Source organism: Helianthus annuus, chromosome 12, assembly GCF_002127325.2.
Source record: "Helianthus annuus cultivar XRQ/B chromosome 12, HanXRQr2.0-SUNRISE, whole genome shotgun sequence".
In the NCBI taxonomy this organism is placed as follows: Eukaryota; Viridiplantae; Streptophyta; class Magnoliopsida; order Asterales; family Asteraceae; genus Helianthus; species Helianthus annuus.
In genome coordinates this window covers 112,669,201-112,694,422 of record NC_035444.2, presented here as the reverse complement: position 1 = coordinate 112,694,422, position 25,222 = coordinate 112,669,201, and the positions used below count along the sequence as shown (strand labels likewise).

At 37.0% G+C, this 25,222-nt stretch overlaps 1 protein-coding gene across 1 annotated transcript; it reads left to right on the top strand.

Moving 5' to 3' along the window:
* The first annotated feature begins 1,826 nt into the window (after positions 1-1,826).
* Positions 1,827-2,984, top strand: LOC110893460. The gene has a single exon (XM_022140567.1). It carries the CDS (start codon positions 1,827-1,829, stop codon positions 2,982-2,984), a length of 1,158 nt encoding a protein of 385 aa, XP_021996259.1.
* The last annotated feature ends 22,238 nt before the right edge of the window (positions 2,985-25,222 follow it).

Here is a 25,222-nt window from a genome sequence, read left to right as displayed (position 1 = left end):
TGTTTTGTGACCATAGTTGTATAGGGAATAACCTTCCGAGGTTATACCTTATAGTCACTTCGTTTAAGTAGTTGTATGATAGGTAGCTTATATGCCTTAGGAAAATGATCAAAATGCCCTTTTTGTTGGTGCATATGTCTGTCGACTTCGTCTTGTATCGAGGAAAATAGGAAAATGGCATGAAATAGTCACTTCACACGAAATGGCCATTTCATGCGAAATGGACTAGATCCATTTCGTGCGAACTGGCATTTGGCTATTTCGTGCGAAATGGTAGTCCTATATATATGGGTCTTAGAATTTTCTGATTCCGGTGCCGAGGTGCTGCCGAAGTGTATCTGGCCTGTAAAACGTTGTTATATCAATATACAAGATAATTAAAGTGTATATCAAGCTGATTCAACATCAATATGTTTGTTTCCGCCTCTCGTATTGATCAAAAACTCTTCTGAATGACTCGTTTGGTCGTGCAAACGATCCTACAAGTGGTATCAGAACTCAGGAGGAAGAGTTCTAACCAAATCAGCTTGTTTTCACCAAAATTTCTGACTTCTACTCATTCTTCTTCAAATTTTTCAAAATTAACGGAGTTTTTATGGTTAAAATGGACTCATTTTCACATATAACGTGCGAAACATAGTTTTAATCAACCCTTGAAAGAATTAGACCCAAAATCGACCTAAAAGTTGACCAATTTGTCAAAAATCACCCCGATCGTGTGACATAAGCATCTCATTTCGCACGAATTGGTATTTCAATTCGCATCAAAGTGTCAACTCGTGTGAAAAAATTCCCAATTCGCTTGAAGTTGTCATTTCGTTTGAAAGAGACATCAGTTCGCACGAAACGGTTTTCCAATTCGCGTGAAATGAACATCCACTTCGCACGGATTAAACTTTGTTGAACCAATTCGTTTGAAAGGTCACACCAAGGTGTCTAGTTCGCTTGAAAAGGGCTAGTTCACACTAAATCAGTTCGTTTGAGATCTCAGTTCGTTTGAATCGTCAATTTGTTTGAACTTTGTGAATTTGTGAAACTTTTTACCGAAACATGGAAGAAGAGTTTTACAATGCGTTTGATACCGCTCCAGTTGCTCCAATTACAATTGCCGAAACTGTTGAAATCGAAAATGAAACGGGAACGTCTCAAAAGCCTCCAAAGCTTATGTACATCGAGGATTTTAAAGGATGGCAAAAGCGTTTTGAAACTTGGGTGCAAGCTTATAAGTTTGATGCATGGGTGTCGTTAGTCAAAGATTACATTAAACCGACAGATGACTGTGGAAATGAAAAACCTTTTAGTGAATATTCAGCAAATGAGAAGTTAAAATACACCAGTGAAAAAATGATGATTAGCATTCTCCAACAAGCGGTAAAAGAATAATATCGATATCTTATTCGACATGGCTCTGGGCGAAATTGGCGACTCCTAGAAACCCTAGCTTCTCGTGCATTCTGATCTTCTTCTTGATCGATCTGGGTTAGGTATTGAGGTTTTATCGATCCTTCTGAGTAAGGTTTCTTGATTCTACCTTGGTTTCTAATCTTTTGAAGTCAGGATTAGGGTTTTTCTTTTGTTTTTCTTGCTAGGGGTTGTCATCCTTTTGCTTTGGTTTCTCTTTTTGTTTTGATCTTCTGTTACGTTGCATGTTTATTATTCTCCAGCGTTATGGCCTCTAATCAGTTCAAACCGCCGGATATATTGGGTAATTCGATAAACCCTAATATAGGGTTTACCAATCCGATTGAGAATGATGAAACAACACCCGGAACAGCTTCAATAAAGGGTATTGGCTAAGGCTCACTAATATTGAAGGTAATTCATTCATGCCAAGGAGAGGTATGTTTCAAACTACTAATGCATCGGTCATTGATGGATATTGCGAGATATCAAAACCGGTGGATCTCGAATACAAAGGGGGATACCCTGGGGATGATGGGACGGCTGTAAAGCAACCCCATGCAAACCCTAGCAACTCTGATCCGGTGTCGTATGCATCAAAGGTTGCGTTGGTGAAACCTAAAAACAAGATTAACTTCAGATATATCGCGGATACTAATCAGATGGAAGACGTGGATGTTATGATTCCCATGGAATCGGTGAGGAAAGTACAAGACAGGTTTACTAATGTTTTGTTCGGCTACTTTCTGGGTAAGAGGTTAGCTTTTCCAGTGGTTGATTATTATGTTAGTAATAAGTGGGAGAAATATGGCCTTCAAAAGTGCATGATGAACGGTAAAGGCTTTTTCTTTTTTAAATTCAGTACAAAGGAAGGGATGGAACAAGTGCTTCAAGATGGGCCATGGTTGATTAGAAACATTCCAATCTTTCTTAAATGTTGGTCTCCGAACACTGAGTTGAAGAAGGATGAGCTGAAGAAAATCCCTGTATGGGTCAAAATGCATGATGTTCCTCTTGCGGCTTACACGGAAGATGGGTTGAGTCTGATTGCTTCAAAGCTAGGGGACCCAAAGATGCTTGACAATGAAACATCTAAGATGTGTGAAGATTCATGGGGTCGAAGTGGATATGCTAGAGCCATCATTGAATTAAATGCCGATAAAGAGATGAAAGATGCTATAAGTGTGGCTATTCCGAATGTAGAAGAAGGTGGATTCTTAAAAAGCACCATAAGGGTAGAATATGAATGGAAACCTCCAAGGTGTTCATCGTGTATGGTTTTTCGTCATAGTACTGAGATGTGCCCATTAAAGGTTACTGAACTAGTTCAGGGGGATAATAAAGATAAAGAGAAGGTGGATGACCAGGGGTATAAGGAAGGAAACAAGCGGAAGAAAGGGAAGAGGCAGCCGATTCAGGTTAAAGATAGACAGAAATTCGTATATAAACCTAAAGTGAGGGCGGACCAGCATGACAAATATAAGCCAAGCACGTCTAAGGTTCCACCAGTTAACTTAACAAACTCTTTTGGTGCCCTTAGCAGTAATGAGTCGGATGAGGACAATGACCAAGACGAGGTGTGAGTTAAGGATGAGACTGAAACCAGTAGATTCATGGAGAACAAACATAAAGGATCCGGAAAAAACACAGGTGCAAGCACACCTGGTGATGGGGTAATCAATGTTTAGCCTAGCTTGCTGGAATATAAGGGGCCTGAACCGCACCCCTAAACAAAATGAGGTTCGAAAGGTACTAAAGGATCAGGGTTTGAAAGTTTTTGTGGTGCTCGAGTCACATGTGCAAATTGCTAATTTAGCGGATGTATGTAAAAAGGTCTTTAGTAGATGGGAGTGGACATCTAATGGGAATCAATGTAGTAAAGGAACCAGAATTATCATCGGTTGGGACACAGATGCTGTGGACGTGATGGTGTTAAACACTACAAGTCAGCCTATACACACAAAAATGGTGGTAAAGGAGACGAAAACAGAAGTGTATGGTACGTTTGTTTATGCTAGTAATTGTTACCAGGATAGAAGAAGTTTGTGGGAGGCCTTAAACTTACATAAAAATCTGGTTAAAAATAAAGTATGGGTGGTTCTAGGTGATTTTAACTCTACCCTTAACCTAGAAGATAGCAGTACAGGGTCATCTACTGTCAATTTGGGCATGAGGGAATTCAAGGAATGTGTCCAGAAATGTGAGATATTTGATGTCAATGCCTCCGGGTTACAATTCACGTGGACTCAGAGTCCAAAAAATGGAGTTGGAGTTCGCAAGAAACTTGATAGAATCATGGCAAATGTGCAGTTTACTGATCTTTTTGTTAATGCTCATGCGATATTCTTGCCATATGGTGTGTCGGATCATTGCCCGTGTATTCTTAAAGTTCATGACAATATTAACCAAAAGCCAAAGCCGTTCAAGTTCCCTAATTTTCTTGAGTACAAGAAAGATTTTCTAAAACTGGTTAAGGAGGGTTGGGAGACGCCAGTAAATGGAGTTCCGATTTTTAAAGTGGTGAAAAAGCTAAGGTGTCTCAAAACTTATATGAGGAGGCTTCTGTTGAGTCAAGGGAATATCCATAAGAAGGTCGCTAAGCAGAAGGATGATTTGGATAAAATTCAAATTTCCTTAGATAAGGATCCTTTCAATGTTAAAACCCGAGAGGATGAAGCGGCTTGTTTAAACCAATACCAAGAGGCTGTGCTTGACGAGGAGAGGTTCCTAAAACAGAAAGCAAAACAGATATGGTTGGAGGTGGGGGACGCTAATACGGCTTACTTCCATAATGCCATCAAATGCAGGAATCATGTCAACAAGATTCATTGTATTAAAGATACTAATGGTAACTCCTATGAAGGCAATCAGGTGGCGAATGCTCTTGTTGACCATTTTAAGTTGTTTTTGGGCAGTGAAGGTAATGTTACCAAGAAGACGTCACTGAATATTTTTTATAAGAGGCTTACTAGAGAGGTGGCGGAGAGTATGGTCAGAGTGGTTACGAAAGAAGAAATTAAAGAAGCTATTTTCTCTATTAATGGGAATAAAACCCCAGGCCCAGATGGGTATTCATCAACATTTTTTAAGGGGGCGTGGCCGATAGTTGGAGAGGATGTTACTAAAGCTATAGAGGATTTCTTTGTGTCGGGGAGAATGTTACAAGAAATAAATCATACGTTCATAGCATTAATACCAAAGGTGAGCACTCCTACTATTGTGACAGATTTTCGTCCTATAGCCTGTTGTAATGTTATTTATAAGGCTATTAGTAAGATTATAACAAATAGACTTTTGGAAGGGTTGCAATCGATTATTAGTGAGAACCAATCGGCCTTTGTGCCAGGTAGAAGAATCTCAGATAATATCCTCCTCACGCAGGAATTAATGCACAATTATCACCGCAAAACGGGCCCTCCTAGATGTGCATTTAAGGTTGATATACAAAAGGCCTATGACACGGTTCATTGGGGGTTTCTTGAAGATATCCTGCATGGTTTTGGGTTCCATCATAGAATGATTCACTGGATCATGACATGTGTTACATCAGCTTCGTTTTCTCTATGTATTAATGGAAATGTTCATGGATACTTTAAAGGGAAACGGGGTCTAAGACAGGGTGACCCGATGTCTCCATTTCTATTCACAATGGTCATGGAAGTCCTTACGTTAACTCTTCACAAAGCGGTGAAGGAAACTAATTCCTTTAGCTATCACAACAAATGCCAAAGACAAGAGATTATAAACTTTTGCTTTGCTGACGATCTTCTTCTGTTTGCGAGAGGGGAGGTTAAATCTGCGAAAATTATTATGGAGTCTCTTAATGAGTTTAAAGACATTTCAGGCCTCGTCCCAAGCATATCCAAAAGCTCCGTGTTCTTTTGCAACGTCTCAGATGTGGTTAAAAATAGGAACTTGCAATTTGTTCCTTTCGAAGAAGGCAAGCTGCCCATTAAATACTTGGGTGTGCCACTGCTGGCATCGAGATTAATGAAGAAGGATTGCAAGCCGCTTGTCGAAAGAATGAACAATAAAATCACTAACTGGAAAAATAAGTTTTTATCTTTTGCAGGTAGGTTGCAATTAATCAGGTAGGTCCTGTCTTCTATTACTGTGTACTGGGCATCTGTTTTCGTCCTCCCGGCGGCCATCATGAAAGAGCTTGAAACCAAAATGAAATGGTTCCTTTGGGCTCAAGGTATGGTCTCTAAAGGCAAGGCAAAAGTTGCCTGGAAGGCTGGAAGGAAGTCTGTTTACCGCGAAACGAGGGAGGGTTGGGTATAAAGAAGATAGCCGATGTTAATCAGTCGCTGATCACCTACCTCCTTTATAGTATTATCTCGAGAAGGGATTCTATATGGACTAAATGGGTGCTTGATTACATATTGTGACAACGTAGTCTTTGGGATGTTCCGCTGAAATCTAGTGCTCCGTGGGGTTGGAAGAAACTCCTCAGGTGTAGAGAGATAGTTCGTCACACGTTCTGGAATAAAGTGGGAAATGGTAAGAGTATTTTTTTATGGCATGATAAATGGTCTGATGATTCGCCGCTGGGAACCATGGTAACTCCGAGACATATGTCTCAACATGGCCTTTCTCTAGCGTCTAAGTTGGCGGATGTAGTTGAGAATGGTACGTGGAGATGGCTTGAGAGGTTGGTATATCCGGCTCTTTTTCAGCTAGCTCCGGTTGAACTAGACCCGAATCGGGAAGATGTAGTTATGATTAGAAATTCGGATGGGAGGCTTGATGAGTATTCTACTAAACAAATATGGGAAGCCATCAGAACTAGAGGTGCCGATGTAGCTTGGGTGGACTTTGTTTGGTTAGCATTCAACATTCTTAAACATTCTTTCCTATGTTGGTTGATTTTAAAGAAGAAACTATGGACTCAGGACCGAATGCTATCTTGGAACCACAACATTACTCGACCAATGAACATGATATGTTGTTTACTTTGTTATAGTGGGGTAGATTCTCATGCCCGTCTATTCTTTGAATGCAAGTACTCTAGTCAAGTTTGGACCGCTATTAGAGCAAAAGGGAGAATGCAGGCAGTATCGGAGAAGTGGGAGGACATATGTCAATGGATGGTGCCGAAAGCAAGATCAAAATCGGTGCAGGTGGTGTCGAACAAACTGCTTATTTCGGCTACGGCATACTACGTTTGGCAGGAACGCAACAACAGATTTTTTAGAAATCAGTTACATCCACCGGAAAAGCTGTTGGAGATCATAGTTAAAACTGTTAGACTGAAGCTGATGTCGTTCAAGTTTAAGAGGAGCGCGCGAGTACAAGCGTTCTTAGAAGATTGGAAGCTGGAAGAAGCTGATAGATTTGGAAATGACTAGTGTCTAGATTGTCAATTGGGTCTAGTTGATGTTTTTTTTGGCTGTTTTCGTGTCTACTTATTTGTGGCCTGTCACATATAAGAACTAGGGGGTATCACGACCTCCCTACTTGTGCTTTTTGATGTTTTGTTTATAATAGAATCACTGGGGTAACCCTTTACCCAAAGAAAAACAAGCGGTAAAAGAAGATATCTTTGTTTTGCTTCAACATGAGGACACTGCTAGATCAATTTGGTTAGCATTGCTTCAAAAGTTTAAGGGAAGTGCTGATATGATAAAAAAATAAACGTGCATTACTAAAGAAATCTTTTGATATGTTTACAGCTTGTAAAGGTGAAACAACGAAGAGGACTATTGATTGATATTGTCATCTTGTCCAGGAAATGAAAAGATTGGAGATAACAAAAGAAGATGATGAATGGGTTGATAAGCTATCTGATGCGTTACCACAAGATAAATGGGGAACATATTTGTTGATTTTAAAACATATGAGAAAATCTGAAAGTATGAATTTGTGTAAATTCATTCAGAAGCTTGAAGAACATGAATTAGATGTTTAAAAAACCGCTATCATGAATAATCCAAGTGCTCAACAAGATGAAAGTTTGTACTATAGAGGAAGCAGAGTTGAGACTACTCCAAGTCCAAAGATTCAGATTGCTTTCAGTGTTGATGGTACTTCCGGAACAAATGTTAGCACTACAACTCAGAGTGGTGGATATTCATCGTCGTATTCAAGTTTTGATCCAAATTTCTCAACACCAAGTTCTCAACGACAGAGTTCAACAAACCTGCAATGCAATGTGACATTAAACATACAAAATGGTCAAAATCTTTCTCCAGATACGGCTAAGCAACACATGGCATCACTTGTTACTATGTTAGAATCTTATGAAAGCCTAGTTTCTGGAAGAACTGGAAATCCGATGCTCACCAAAGAGGATTATGACCAGATTGATTCTGATGAACTTGAGTTGATGGACATCAAGTGGTGTTTAGCTAGTGTTTTGAGAAGAGCAGAAAAATTCAAACAAATCACTGGTAGAGATGAGCTTTGTGATGCTGCTACATCTCCATTAGGGTTTGACAAATCAAAGGTTAATTGTTTTTCTTGCAGAGAAAAGGGAATTTTAAATGAGAGTGCACAAACAGAGAAGCAACCGGAAGACAAGATCCATTTGGAAACAACGGTTATCATCGAAAAGCAATTAATGATCAGATCGCTCAACAATCGTCATCATCTCGTGTTATTGAAGATGGAAAGAAGAAAGCTTATCTAGTTAATCAAGATGATGAAAGATTGCCAGAGGGATTTAGCTTGGACAAATACATTCCGGCCGATTCAGAAAAATCAGCTTTTGTTGTTCAAATCTTGAAAGAAGATTCAGTCAAATCTAAGCCAAAAAGAATACTGATTTTCAAATCATCTGAAAGTGATGAAAACACAGATGATGAGGAAGAGTATATTAATAATGCTAGATTAGAATTGGATCGTTATAGTTTTAATTTGCTTTTTGTAGATAAGATCGAGATGTTGAATGAGAAAAAGGCTGCTAGACTGAAGAAAGAATTGGAAGCAAGAAAGATTGCTGAAGAAAAGGTGACAATGGAAGCTGAAAAAGAAACAGCTAAGGAAAAACTGACAGAGAGGGTCGAGGTTGTTGATAAAAGAGAAGTGATGATAGAATTTGATGAAGAAAAGAATGTGATTGAGAAGGTGGTGGAGAAAATTGTTGAAGTTGAAAAAATCATCGAGGTTGAAAAGATAGTCGAAATTGAAAAGAGTGTCGAAGTTGAAAAGATTGTTGAGGTCACAAAACCTTGTCTAAAATGTTTGGAACCATGCAAACATTGTGAAGAAAAAGACAAGAAGTATAGTGAGCTAGAAGAGTTGAAAAAAAACTGTTGCTTGATGTTAAGTATGTAAAAGAATTGTATGATGTGCTAAACAGAACGGTTGATAGTTTGAACAAGACAAATTTAGAAGTAGAAGCTGCCTCAACGATGATGAGTTCAAAATTAATGACTAAGCAGAAGGTCATCAATAGCTATATTGAAGAATGTGCAAAGCTGAAGCAAGATTTGGAAACCGAAAAGATTGAAAATGAAAGAATCAGACGATTGCTGCTGAGTTATTCAGCTTGTGATTATTTGATTGATAGAGTTTATCCTACTGTTGCAGGTCTTGAAGCTTTTCAAGATAAAAAGACGGAAGATACGGATACTGGTAAGAAACAAAGTGTCAAGTATAACAAGTGTCCGCCTCCGATCTGGGAAAGTTATTCTCCTAGGAAGCCAAATGAGGAACAATTAAAAAAGGTAGTCAATATAAAGTTAAAGTCTGAAACCACTGATGAGTTACCAGACAACATTGATGTCACATTCACAGCGTCTGACACTGATCATGAGTCTGAGTTATTAAAGAAAGTGGTCGATCAGGTGTTGGATATGGATGAAGAGTCAAAGTCGGAGTCTAAATCTGAAAGTTTGAGTTCATCAGACAAGAGTCCGAGTTCACCAGTCAAAAGCGTTTACAATAAAGAATTTCTGTTATCAAAAAATAATTTGAATGATGAACCAATCAAAGTGGCATATACTTTGAATGATTCTGACAAATTATTTTTTGATGAGGAATTACCAATAAGATGTGTCAAAACTGAAATGATCAACAAGCTTTTCAAATTAAAAGAAATTAATATTTCTGAAATAAAAGATTTAAATCTTAATGAAAAACCTAAAAAATACACTTCAAGAGTTCAACAAAAATTGAACAAGAAAAAAGGTTACAGTTCTGGTTCTGGTTTTCAAAAGAAACCAAACCATAACAGTAATTTCAAAAAGAAAGGTTTAGGTTTCATTCCTCCAGAAAATTAAAAAAAATAGAAAATTTATAAACCAAAAACTAAATTTGCTTCACGTACAAGTTCAGAGGAAGAGAAGGAGAAACTGTCCAGGAAACGGTCAAATCAAGAGTTTCTCGCAGAAAAGAAAAATAATGTTTTGAAAAAATCTACACCAAGAGTTGACAGAAGTACATGTTTCAAATGTCAAGAAGTTGAACACATTGCTTGGAATTGCCCCAAGTCCACTTATACAAAACAGGGAGTTTCTTCTAACTCAAAGCTGAAAGAGATATGTGTTAATGAAAAGAAACAACCAATGGAAAAATTCAAAGAATTCAAAAATTCGACTTTCGAAATTGGTGAAGGTTTGAAACGTTTTTACAAAAGAATAATCAATTTGAACAAACAAAAATGGGTTGTTAAAAGTTCCGAAAGTTCTGGTGATGAATCTGACTCGCCAAAGTCAGAGGAACCATTTGTTGTGAAATATGTTGAGAATTCTGTTCCAGAAATGAACGATGAAAACTTTCCACCATTGTCAAAAGAAAACTTGAAGTTAAAAGTTGGAAAGATTGAGATTTCAGATCAATTCTTCTCTGGTAAGGAAGAATTTGATGCTGAAAAGGCGTTTAATGGAAAAGTAAAACATATTTTTGGAAAAATGGTTAACGGGAAGGTAAAGGGCGTGAAAGAGTTTTATAAATCAAAAAGATGGTGGAGTGAAGATGAATCACAATCACCCAAGACTGGTCAGGCTTGGGTGACAGCGTTTTCTACTTAAAATCCTGACTTGCCGGAACTCCCAGGTTGGTAATTGGGAAGTAGGAATCGGCATCTTTCTTGAGAAATATCACTTTCGTGAATGGTGGTTGTTCAGTGATATTTCGACCTACAAGTGGTAGTAATCTCAAAATTTGTCATATTTCAATTTACAAATGGTATGTTTGATAAGTGAACCTTCAAGTGGTTCAAAAAGAGGTTTTCACTTACAAGTGGTTAATCAAGGTCATTAAGTTGAAATTGATTTAACTTTCATTCAAGTGGTTGAGAAAACAAAGCGATGATCATAACCCCAATCTTACAAGTGGTAAAATCAACAAATCTTATTTTCCGGAAATACCATTTTGATTAAAACAAACTTAAGTGTTTTGAAATCATAATGGGAAAATAGTTTGTTGTCAGGGGGAGTTCTGATTGTTTAAGCCATGTGGATGGAGATTTGAAGCAATTCAAAATCAGTTTGTCATTTTGTTGTACAGTTTATTTTCAAATTTTCCTTGAAAATCAAAAATTGAAACATGTTTTTGATTTTAGGGGGAGTAAAAATTTTAGACATTTCAAAAATTTGAAATAGCCAAAAAACATGATAAAATTTAAAAAGCCAAAAACATTGAAAATTTCAAAAATGAGTTTTGTTGTGAAAAAGAGGAAATGATAGTACATCAGTGGAATATCACAGCACACTAAAGATTTGGAAAGTCAAATGTGATAAATGATCTCACTGTTTATATGCCGGTAGGTTATTACTCATTTAGTAGATTGTTTTCGAGATATAAATCTAAATATAAATACTTACTTATCTCATGGGGAACATCTCTCGGATATATGGGTAACCCCTGAAATCTTGTTTGAAAGATTTTCTATTTCTGACATACTGGGTCTTTGTGCGTAATGATATCTGGGGTATTATACTAGGACTTCTGATTTTGCGGGAGCAATAGCCTAGTCCTCGTATAATACTCTGCACTACTTTAATCTTAAAGCTCACCCTCAGCATAAAAAATGATGAAACATTGAAAAATGCTAATCATGTGCTGTTGAAGAAAAGATCCCCAAACGGGACACACCGAAAGACAAGCCATCATCCCTTTGTCTGAACGAAAGTTCTAACCTGAGCTCTCATGGTCTCGCACTACCCGTTTATAGATATCATTAGTGTACATTCACCTATAAGACTGAATATAGAAGTCTGGATACGGGACTATATTCTGAGGTGGGATACGCGAATAAGTTTAAGTCCTTAAAACACTAATCTCGTATCTCGAAACAGTTGAACTTTGTGTGAAAATTTAAGTGGATCAGTATATTGACAATCTAAGTGAATCGTTTAGAACTTAAAATGTTTAAAGCTTAACGGTGTTACTGATTTGTCTCAAAAACTGATATGATCCTCTTACACAAACTCACAAAAATATTGTCTGTAATATTTCTTTACAGCTTTTCATTAAAATAAAAAACCCAAAAAGATTGTGTTTTTAACATAAATCTTTGAAAGTACAAAAAGATTTTCGACAACTAATGTTGAAAAGCTGATGTTCAATATTCCAAGTGTTAACCATGATGAACAACAGGTTTGGGAGAGTTTGATTAGAAATGAGAAAAATGATATTTTTACAAGTGATCATCAGAGATTATAAATGTTAATTCATTTTGGACGATATTTGCAAGTGGTTTATAAATTTGTCAAATTGTTAAATTTGTGAAATTTATTTCGAGGTAGAGACTGTGCTGGCAGAAGCAGCCAGGTTACGATTCCTGAAGACTTTCCGCATAAAGCCTGAGCAGAGTTTGAGCCAGGTCTCGATCTTAGAACAAGAGCTGAGTCAGATTGCGATCCTGTAGGATCGTTTTCAGACCCGAACGAGTCGATCAGAAGAGTTTTACTCAATACGAAACCCGGAAACAGACGTATTGAGGTCAATTCAGCAAGAATATCACTTTAAACTGTCGTTATATTGATTTCACAATGATTTACAGCGAGACGACACTTCGGCAGCACTTCGTTGCACAAACCGGAAAATTCATAACTGATTTCACTTGAATGGCATATATATAGGCGTTGAGATTCCGCTTAAACATGACCATGTTCATTTGAAGCGGAATTAACACAATTGATTCAAGCGAAATCAACTTGTTAACTCAAGCGGAATTAGAATCATTTTGATTTCGCTTGAACTGACCTAGTGTCATTTCAAGCAGAATCACCTGTAATTCACACTTTCTTGTTTTTCATGCCCTGATCTAACTAGTTCTATACAAGACTCGATACAAGATGAAGTCGACAGACGCATGCACCAACAGACTCCCCCTCGAATGTTGACGATTGTTAAAGTGTCGAGTCTTCGCATCTTCAATCTTTATCAGCCTTCGGGCTTCTCTTCGAAGTACCTTACACTGAAAAGCATTCTCAAATTTCTCTCTTTTCTTCCTCGTTATCAACAGACTCTCACAATCAGAACCTGGTTCTTTGTCATTCAGGCTCCCCCTCTCAATTAGCTGGGATCGCAGTCTGGCTTCCATAGGTTCAAAAACATGCCCTGGCTCTCATCCTGCTCTGGATCGAAACCTGACTTTCAATCTTTTATCCCAAGATCACCTAGCTCTTATCCTGCACAAATCTCTACCCAAAAATAAATTTTCTGATGATCACTTGTAAAAACAATTTCACATTCTGATGAATCACTTGTGGATAAGATATTCAAACAATGATTTTACAATGTTAATCTTTGACGAATCACTTCCAGGAACACAATTTTTATTTCAAATAACTTTTCTCATTTCATTTCAAAAATCTCAAACAATTTCACCCAAACCATTTGTTCATCATGTTTAGCACTTGGAATTTTGAAAATCAGCTCTTCAACACCAGTTGTCGAAAATCTTTTTGAATTTTTCAAAATTTATGCTAAAACACACTAAAAATCTTTTTGAATGAAATAAAGTTGCAATAACGAAATGTTTACAAACAATAATTTTTGTGAGTTTGTGTAAGAGGATTATATCAGTTTTTGAGACAAATCACCAACACCATTAAGCTTCAAACATTTTAAGTTCTAAACGATTCACGTAGATTATCAGTATGCTGATCCACTTAAATTTTCACACAATGTTCAATTGTTTCGAGATACGAGATTAATGTCTTAAGTACTTAAACTTATCCGCGTGTCCCACCTCTTGAATATACTCCCGTATCCAGATCCCAATATTCAGTCTTATAGGTGAGTGTACCTAGATGATATCTGTAAGGGGTTAAATTGCGAGACCGTGAGAGCTCAGGTCAGAACTTTCGTTCAGCGGAGAGATGACGGCTCGACTTTTGGTGTGTCCCCTTTAGAGGATCTTTTCTTCAACAGCATATGATTTAGCATTTTGCAATGTTCTATCATTTTTATGCTGAGGGCGGCGCTATATTTCAAGCAATTTGCAAAGTATTATACGGGGACTAGGCCATTGCTTCCACAAAATCAGAAGTCCCGGGATAATACCCCAGATATCACTGAGTATAAAGACCTAGTATCTCAGAAAGAGGGACCTTTCAAACAAGATTTCAGGGGTTATCCATATATCCAAGAAATGTTACCCACGAGATAAGCAAGTTTGAAATTTTAGGTTTATATCTCGAAAACAATCTACTGAATGTGCAAAAACCTACTGGCATATCCGCAGTGAGATTGTTTATCACATTTTTGACTTTCCATTTCTTTAGCGTGTTGTGATAGTCCACTCATCTACTATCATTTCCTCTTTTTACAACAAAACTCATTTTGAATTTTATCATGTTTTTGGCTTTTTCAAATTTTCTAATGTTTTTGGATTTTCTGAAATTCTTACTCCCCCTAAAATGTAAACACATTTAAAGAAATTTGAAACAAACTGTACAAACAAAGTGACAACTGTTATGAATTGCTTCAAACCTCAATCCACTCGTCATAAACAATCAGAACTCCCCCTCTCAACAAACTATTTTCCCATTAAGATTTCAAAACACTTAAGTTTGTTTTAATCAAAATGGTTTTTCCGGAAAATAAGTTTTGTTAAAAACCACTTCTAGATTCGGGGATAAGATCATCACTTTGTTTATTTCTTCTTTACAATAGATAAACCCCATTTTTAACCATTAGTAGAAAATCAAGTACAACTCAATGTCCCTGATTTACCACTTGTAAAATTTTCAATCCAAATACTAAGAATGATGCCGATTCCTGTTCCACTCTTACCAACCTGGGAACTCCGGCAAGTCAGGTTTTTCTATTCAAAGAATATATCCACCCAACCTGACCAGCATTGGGTGTTTCCGAGCTTCCAACACTCGGTTTTTTACCTCCCATCTTCTTCTCATAGAACTCTTAAACCCCTTTGACTTTTCTGTCAATCATTTTTCCAAAGATGTGTTTTACTTTGGGGTTAAAGGCCTTTTCAACATCAAAAACCTTTTTATCAGAATAAAATTGGTTTGAAATCTCAATTTTACCAATTTTCTTCTTAAAATTTTCAGCCCGAAGTGGTGGAAAATTCTCATCATCCACAGTCGGAACTGATTTTTCACCATTTTCCTCAACCTGTGGCTCATCTGACTTTGTGGAATCAGATTCATCGCCAGACGATAGCTCCTCTGATTTTGACCTATCAGAATCATTGCTAGAACTATCACCAGATTTTTTAACAATCCATTTCTGGTTGTCAGATTTAGCTCTTTTCTTGTAAAACCTGTTTGAACATTCACTAATTTCAAATTTTGAATTTTTGAATAGTTTAGTTCTATCAATTAGTGGTTCAAACTCAATCATTTTTTCTTTCAGTTTATAAACTCCCTGTTTGTTTTGAATTGTCTGTAAACAATTCATGGCAATGTGACCACTTTTTCCACACTTGAAACAGGTTCTAGTTTTCTTCTTCTGATCCACAGTCTGCATTTCTTCTTGCTTCTTTGCAAGGAACTCTCTGTTTGACTGCTTTCTGAATATCTTTTCTTTCTCTTCTTCAGAAGATGTACCTGAAACAAATGTCATCTTTGATTTAAAATCTCGAACATATTTTTTCATTTTTCTGTTTTTCTGTTGGAATAAAACCAAGACCTTTCTTTTTAAAATTACCGTTATGGTTTGGTTTCTTTTGAAAACCAGAACTGTAACCCTTTTTCTTGTTTAATCTTTGCTGAACTCTTGAGGTGTAAGGTTTAGGTTTTTCATTAAGATTTACATCTTTTATTTCAGAAATGTTAATTTCTGTTAGTTTGAAAACCTTGTTTATCATCTCAGTTTTGACACCTCTTATTGAAAATTCCTCACCAGAATATAATTTGTCAGAATCATTCAAAGTATAAGCCACTTTAAATGTTTCATCATTCAAATTAGATTTTGATAACAGGAATTCTTTATCATAAACTTTTTTGTCCTGTTTTTCACTCGAAATGTTGGACTCAGACTTTGACTCCGACATAGACTCCGACTTTGACTCCTCTGTTTCATCGTTATCTAACACATGATCCACCACTTTCTTCATCAATTGAGATTGTTGATCAGTGTCAGATGATGTAAACGTGACATCAATATTTTCTGGCAAATTGACTGATGACTCTGACTCCCACTGTAAGTTTGTTGCCTTTTGGACTCTTTCAGAATTTGGATTTCTGGGCAAATATTCATTTTCCAGCGGGGGTGGACACTTGTTTAAACTGACACCTTGTTTCTTACCAGAATTCTTTTTGTCAATCTTTTTCTTTGTGTCATTCTTCTTTTCAGTCTTCTTCTCAGGAGTATTTTCTTCAGAAACCTTCTGTTCTTCAGTTACTTCATCATCCTCAAATGCCTTCATGCCTTCAACAGTTGGATAAATCCTGTCAATGACATAAGAAGTACATGAGTAACTTTTCAACAAATGATTAACTCTTTCAGTTTCAATTCTTTGAGCCTCCATTTTTTGTTCTAAAACAGCACACTTCTCGATGTAGTTGTTCACAACTTTCTGTTTGATCATGAAAGCTCCTTGAAGTGTCTTCATTGCTATTGCTTGTTCTTCACTTGTGTCATTGCACATATTCATTGCTTTGTTCAACACATCATAAGATTCCTTCAACATGTTCATGTTGTTGATCAACTCACTGTTTTTCTTTTTCATAATTTCACAGGTTCCACAGTTCACAGGAATCCCACTGGCATCAACATCTTCACTAATCTTGAACTTCCACAGTTCACAGGAATCCCACTGGCATCAACATCTTCACTAATCTTGAACTTTGGAACTTCTTTCACTTTTCTTCTGACCACCAGAACATTTTCATCATCACTACTGACCGGTGTTTTGACCTTTTTCTTTTTCTGTTTAGCTTTTTCATCTTCACTATCACTTTCTGCCATCATTTTCAAATGATCTCTCATTCTTTTTGCATAATATTCAGTGTCATCATCACTATCTTCTTCAATTTGAGCAACAAAAGCTACGTGAACTGGAGCTTTGTTAGGATCATAATCATCCCAATTGAAATTCTCCTAGCTAAACCCTTCAGGTAACATTTCATAATCTTGATCAATCACACATCCTTTAGCATCAGATGGAATATATTTGTCCCAGTTGAACCCTGTTGATGACTTCTTCTCATCTTGATTCATCATCCCAATTGAAATTCTCCCAGCTAAACCCTTCAGGTAAATTTTCGTAATCTTCTCTCTTGGAAGATTCTTCAATCACATTTCTTCCATGTGTTGTTTGTGCCTGTTGTTGATTTGGTTGTTGAGCGACTTGATGGTAGATGGCCTTTCGGTAGTAATCATTGTTGTTGAACGAATTTTGAGCTCCACTTGCCTCGCGATTGGTGCACTCCCTCTTGAAGTGTCCTTTTTACCTGCAACGAAAACAAGTGACTTTAGATTTATCAAAACCTAAAGTAGAAACATTAGCTTCACGTAAATCATCTCTTCCTGTGATCTGCTTGAATTTCTCAGCTCTTCTAAACACATTAGCCAAACACCATTTAATATCCATTAGCTCCATTTCCTCAGCATCGATTTGGTCGTAGTCTTCCTTAGTCAGCATTGGATTCCCGATCCGACCTGCAACAAAACTTCCATACGATTCCAAAACAGTTCCCAACAAAGACATGTGGCTTTTTGCAATTTCTTCTGTGTAATCTTGATCATCCTCAAGATTCAAAACAATATTACACTGTAATTTCCTGCCATTCTTTGTTGTTGCCAAATTTGGATCAAATGATGGATATGAAGAAAAACTAGTTTTGCTGCTTGATCCTTTAGATGAACCACTTGATGAACCCTTTGCATTGAATGCAGTTGCAACATTCGGTGACATGTTTGTCTTTTCATTCAATCCTGCTTTGTAGTACAAACTGATGTCTTGTTCACCATCAAACACTTTCATTCTTGAAATCTTTATCTGTTCCATTTCTTGTGCTTCAAGCTTGTCAATGAACTTGCTCAGTGTTAGATTGTTGAAACCTTTTTTGTTTCTTAGCATCATCAAGTATGTACCCCAAGTCTCATGTGGTAACGCATCAGCCAGTTTCTCAATCAACTCTTCATTCTCTTTGTTGATGCTAACTCTCTTCATGTTTACCAACAGATTGGAGTATCTTTCAATTATCTGCTTTGTACTTTCATTTTTCAACCCACGGAATAAATCAAACTCTTTTTTCAGAAGTGATTTCTTGTTTTTGATCATCTCTTGGCTTCCAACAAACTTAGATCGTAATGCTTTCCAAATCGAATATGCACTCCCAGTGTGTTGTAATAAGACCAAGATATCTTCTTTAACTGCCTGTTGTAGTAAACGGATCATCATTTATTCGTTTTTGTATTTCTTTTTTCCTTGGCACTAAGATCTTTGATAGGAATCACATCTTCGTCATCATTTGTTGGTCTAACGTATTTTGTTTCGATGCATTCCCAAGCATCCAAGTAATTAGCTTGCACCCAGTTCTCAAAACGTTCTTCCCAACCCTTATACTCCTTGATGTTCATAAGTTTGGGTGGTTTTTGCATAGTGCCTCTTTCGTTTTCCAACATTGTCTGCTGAGCAACTGTGATCGGGGTAGCAAAAGCGTTATAAAATTCCTCTGCCATGTTTTGGTTTTCAAGAAATTCTTCAACAGTCAGTTCAAGCGAAATAACAAACTTCAAACGAAATCCCTGTTCAAACGGTCAGTACGTTCAAGCGAAATCTCCTTTCAAGCGAAATATCTTTTCAAGCGGAATAACTAATTTCGCTTGAACTAGCACCTTTTTCAAACGGAATACCAGATGGAAGCGGAATAGCATATTTCAAGCGGGATTACTGAAGCGGAATCACGACTTTGAAGCGGAATTAGCCAATTTCAAGCGGAATACGGATGAAATTTCATGCGGAATACCGGTTTCAAGCGGAATTAAGCTCTAATTCTGTTTTCAAGCGGAATCACGAACATCATCAGTTTTAGATCGATTTTAGGCCTGAAACTTTCAAGGCTTTTTTAAAACACTATTTCGCACATTCAGTGAGAAATTTAGCCAATTTTAACCGTGAAAAATTTTGAATTTTGAAAAAGAAGGTGTAGAAATCAGAATTTTCAGCTGAATTGGTAAGAACTCTTCTTCCTGAGCTCTGATACCACTTGTAGGATCGTTTCCAGACCCGAACGAGTCGATTAGAAGAGTTTTACTCAATACGAAAGGCGGAAACAGATGTAATGAGGTCAATTTAGCAAGCATATCACTTTAAACTGTCGTTATATTGATTTCACAATGATTTACAGCGAGACGACACGTCGGCAGCACTTCGTTGCACAAACCGGAAAATTCTTAACTGATTTCGCTTGAATGGCCTATATATAGGCGTTGAGATTCCGCTTGAACATGACCATGTTCATTTCAAGCGGAATTAAAACAATTGATTCAAGCGAAATCAACTTGTTAACTCAAGCGGAATTACAATCATTTTGATTTTGCATGAACTGACCTAGTGTCATTTCAAGCGGAATCACCTCTAATTCACACTTTCTTGTTTTTTGTGACCTGATCTAACTAGTTCTATACAAGACTCGATACAAGACGAAGTCGACAGACGCATGCACCAACAGATCCCGGAACAACTTAAGGGGGAGTCTGCTAGCAAAAGGGAGTCTGAAGATAGTAGAGCAAGTTTCGAATCCTGCTGTCCGAGCTAGATGCTGATGAGTGAGAGAAAGAGGAGATTGAAGATTAGATCAGCATCCAAGGGAGAGGTTAGCTGTTGATAGAGAGAAGAAGATAGAATTTGATGGATGCTTACACTGTTAGATACATTAAAAGAGCACGAGAAGACTGGTCAAGATTGAAGACTTGTCATGCTGAAGACTCGACACCGAAGACTTCGTCAACATCCAAGGGGGAGTCTGTTGGTGCATATGTCTGTCGACTTCGTCTTGTATCGAGTCTTGTAATAGAAACGATAGATCTAGACACGTTGTACGAGGAAAATAGGATAATGGCCATTTCGTGCGAAATGGACTAGATCCACTTCGTGCGAACTGGCATGTGGCTATTTCATGCGAAATGGTACTCCTATATATATGGGTCTTAGAATTTTCTGATTCAGGTGCCGAGGTGCTACCGAAGTGTCTCCAGCCTGTAAAACGTTGTTATATCAATATACAAGACAATTAAAGTGTATATCAAGCTGATTCAACATCAATACGTTTGTTTCCGCCTCTCGTATTGATCAAAAACTCTTCTGAACGACTCGTTTGGTTGTGCAAACGATCCTACACTTTTTACGCATAAATTCATTTTAAGCATATGTAACCTAAATTTTTACATCTAAACTGATTAGGCAACATTATTATATGTGTTAAGGCATATAATACTTGTCATAGGACTAGTTAGGCGGTCCTAATGCATTTTACGCGAACGAAGCGTTAAAGTAGCGTAAGCTACCTAAACGGGTCGTAATGGGTCATAAGCACTTAGGATAGGTTTTGTTTTGGTATGTAGGCTTTGTTAAACCATGTCATATGAGTTCCAATACTCATTTGGTTTACGAAACCTCATTCTATCCGATCTTCCAATTTAGGTCCGGTTATTAATGTAGTTACCTATATTTGGTGCCGTTTGATTCCGTGATCCCTCTATCTTTGCTTTGCTTGGTTGTTAGTCTAGACTTCTAAACATCCTCAAGTGAGTACATAGTTCCCCTTTTTTACCGTTTTAAACCGGTTTGGGGTGATTCATATGTGCCACATGTTTTCAAGTCTTTTAAACAAATGCTATGATTTATATTACTATTTAATTATGTGAACCATTTGTAACTGTTTGATTTATGTGAACCGTTTACTGTTTGATTATGTGAACCGTTTGTAACTGTTTATTTATGTGAACCGTTTGTAACTGTTTGATTATGTGAACCGTTTGTAACTGTTTGATTTATGTGAACCGTTTGTAACTGTTTGATTATGTGAACCATTTGACACTGTTTGAACCGTTGGGCTAGGGAAGTGATTAGGTACCGGGGCGGGTGTAATGTGTTAAAAGCATGGTGGATACGCCGCTGGTATTTCCTATATATAAGTGCTTTTAACACATTATATATCGTTGCGTTATCTAGACCACTTGGGCAAAGGTTATCAAAACGAATGTATATTACATGTTTTTTCTAACAATATAAACCATTCGAGTTTTATTACAAAAATAATTAACGATCTGGGTTTTACATAAACAAATGTTTTGAGTTAAGATTCATGGCATCGAGGTTTTATAATTAATAACAAACCTGTTTTAACTTGGTTATTTCAATTCACAATATAAACATTTTACAAAACTAAGTTTTTCTAATATCGAATAACAAAATTGTTTGAATTATTTTAAGAAGGTAAAATGAGCCATGAATCTGACACTCACATAAAACCTATGTACTCGTCGGCATTTTTATGCTGATGTATTTTCACATATGTTTCAGGTACCATAGTTAGTGATGTTTGATGATGATATTGATGCATGCTCACATAGGAACATGGTTGCAAAAATCGCGACTAGCCGGCGATTAATCGCTGACTAGTCGCTAGTCGCCCATCAACTGAGTAATTTTCAGCTAATCAGTAAAAAAATCGCTAGTCGGCCTAGTCGGCCCTAATCGCGACTAGTCGGCCGGGAAAAATCGGAAAAAAATCGGGAAAAAACAAAAAAAAATCGGAAAAAATCAGAAAAAATTGGAAAATCAGAAAAAATCGGAAAAAACACATATTCCGGCCAAAACCTCCCAGATTCCGGTCAAAACTTGTCCATTTAAAAAAATTACGTATAAAAATATATGTATAAAAACTTAAAATTATACATAAAAAGTCCGATCCGATTAATCCCGATTAATCCCGAGTAATCCCGAGTAGTCGCTAGTCCCTACCTCACCGACCCGCTAGCGACTAGCGAGTTCTCCAACCTTGCATAGGAATGGACAAGGCCTTAGTGACTTAATAACAATGGAAGTTAATTGTTCATGTATTGTTTCTAGTTTTGATACAATGTAATACATTTAATTCAATAAAACAGAACTTCAATCCATGTGTTATGAAACAATGATTGTGTTACGACACTCCCCGACGTTTCCGCCACGATTTGTTGTTTTACGTGGTCGGGGTGTTACAAAAAAATTGGTATCAGAGCTCATGGTTATAGGGAATTAGGTTATTAGTAATGATTTGACCTAGTCTATAACCTCCCCAGGACCCTAACACAAGATCCTTGTGTTTAGATCTTAAAACAATACTATCACTTATCCTTAGGTGACAACTACAATAAGAACATAAAACTCAAATCTACTTTGAAAACTAATCATCTGTTCTAGGATGATTTATTTTAAGGTTTTGAACCTTCAAAGTTTTCAAAATCTCGTCAAAGTTTGGGTCTTATTATGTGAACACGTGCAATCTGGAAGGGTGGATGCCTGTACTCTGAGCTTTCTGTCTAAGGCTAGAGTGTTCGTACAAATCCACATAATCGGACCAGTCACTCTTACCTGGGAACTCTTGGGGTGAGTGTCCACTTATAGGCTAAAGCATGTCTTCGCGATACATTAAAATGACCCACTTACTTTGATTAGTCACCATCTCATTTGTTTGCCTTAGGTAACAAACAAATCGTCACAATTTTTATGCGTTGTCATTCTGTTTTGATTTTCCGATAACATCTCGATTGCTTCCTCCCATGCCTTCCATTATCTTCAAGATTCCTCTTCATCGCAACAACACTCAAATGTTCGAACCAGGTGCTGCAATTGCCCAGCGAATAGGCGTCGTACTCCAGAGGACCGTCGATTTAGCTATCACCATGATTCGCCTCAGGGATGAAGCCGTATGAGGGAACCGCTCTTGGTGCAATCAATGCAACCGTCATCATCTGAATCAAATACCCTGTTTGAAATGTACCCACTGTGAACGATGGGGACATTTGGTTAAAATGTGCCGCTTTGCTATCCAAAGCAAAGCTGTTGCAAATCCTGCTGCTTCTCAACCTCCAAATTCTGCCTTCATATGTCGCCTCAGCATATCTAGCACCTCAACTTCATGAACTTTCTCCCTTGTGTATCGACTTAAGCACGTCTAGTGCAAGGTTTCGAAACACCTCTCGTTACACAAATTCCAAAATCCATACAGGATCTTTCTATACTCATAATTAGATCCTTGTGGATGATTATCGCTCATCGGAGCCCTTAATTGAATTCTTTGTATGCTTTAATATGTACATTACGATTCAATAAGGACAAAAGTCGAATTCCTATTAAGATCTTCCTATCTTCATAGATAGATTCTTGAAGATGTTTAAAGTGCCAAATGAAATCCAGGGATTGGATTCCTGGTGTGCTTTGAATACCTGTGTCCAAAGATAATAAATTGAAAAGCAAGATAAATAATTATGTGATTATGTGCTTAGGTGTCTTGTTTTATGTTTTTATGTAATCCGAATTTTCGTTATCCAAATCCTCGTAGAATCTTCCATATCTTCGTATAAGGGATTCATAGTAGGATATCCAAACGTACTACCTCAAATCCTTAATGGGCTTCTACGTAATAGTTAAGACCCTTGGAATGTAAAGTACTATCCCATAATTAGACCCCTTGAGAGGTCTAGTTAAAAAGATTGATTCAAAAATCTGGTTGGGAATGTCATGTGATGATATAGCTGAAAAGACTCCCTAGTGGTCTATTCAAAGAGATCATTCATTTGATTTAATTAAAAGGACCCTATGGCGGTCTAATCACATTCATCACTAGTTTGTTCAATTGATTTCCTTCCCCTACACAATATGAAATGCACTGTGCGGATCGTGCAAGGAATTACGTAATTATGGATGCATACATAATTATGGAATTTAGTGCACAGAAACCACAACAAGTTTTGTCATGTCTCTAGAGTTTACTCTATTCATTTCCATTTCTGATAAAGCACCCGTTAAGGAAAAATAAACTAGCTATTCATTTTTCACTTTTGAAAGAATATCCGTTAAGGGAAATGAATATCCGTTTGTTTATTCCTTCATTTCCATTTCTAAAGAATACCCGTTGAAGAAAATGACTCTGTCCGTTTATTTCGTTTTTGAAGAATGCCCGTTGAGGAAATGAATATCCTTTTGTTTATTCCTTCATTTCCATTTCTGAAGAATACCCGTTGAAAATGACTGCGTCCGTTCATTTTTGTTTCTGAAGAATGCCCGTTGAGGAAATGAATATCCTTTTGCTTATTCCTTCATTTCCATTTCTAAAGAATACCCTTTGAAAATGACTCCGCTCGTTCATTTTTGTTTATGAAGAATGTCCGTTGAGGAAATGAATATCCTTTTGTTTATTCGTTCATTTCCATTTCTGAAGAATACCCGTTGAAAATTACTCCGTCCGTTCATTTTTGTTTCTGAAGAATGTCCGTTGAGGAAATGAATATCCTTTTGTTTATTCCTTCATTTCCATTTCTAAACAATACCCATTGAAAATGACTATGTTCGTTCATTTTCGTTTCTGAAGAATGTCCGTTGAGGAAATGAATATCCTTTTGTTTATACCTTCATTTCTATTTCTGAAGAATACCCGTTAAAAATGACTCCATTCGTTCATTTTCATTTCTGAAGAATATCCGTTGAGGAAATGAATGTCCTTTTGATTATACCTTCATTTCCATTTCTGAAGAACCCGTTGAGGAAAATGACTCCGTCCATTCATTTTCGCTTCTGAAGAATATCCATTGAGGGAAGTGACAGGATTATGCCTTGCATATCTTTGATGGGTTATTCGATGCAAATAGATAAACACCCTAGATTCCATGCAAGACAATTATTTTACACAGCGTCACAGACAGACTCCTACAAATAAATTTCGGGATGAATTTCCTAAAGTAGGGGAAACTGGGACATCTATGTCTCGTCGACCATCAAACAAATACCAAATCAATGAAATATTGTGTTTCATACTTGGGATTTGTAAAAATATGTGTACCATTTGCACATATCAATTCTTGTTCGATTTCGAGCTTTAAATCGCTTTCTTGAAGGTTGTACACGAACTAATGTGTAAACGTAATCAGCTTAATGAAACAAACACTCTTCAATAGTGACATAGGCTTATCACACCTTAAATAACCTTTACATAACTTAGAAATAAGTTTTGGAGGGTTTGGTATGCCAAAATCAAGTTTATTCGATCATAGGGACTAATTTCGATAAACTACGAAAGTATGCCCATTCGTACTGTGACGAACATTCCGGAACTTGATCATAAGTTAAATATGCCCTAAATATCCTTTACATAGCTTAGAAATAGGCTTTGAGGTATTTGATGTGCAAAAATAAACTTATTTGATCAATAGGGACTAAAAGCGTCAAAAAGTGCATAAGTTTGCATTT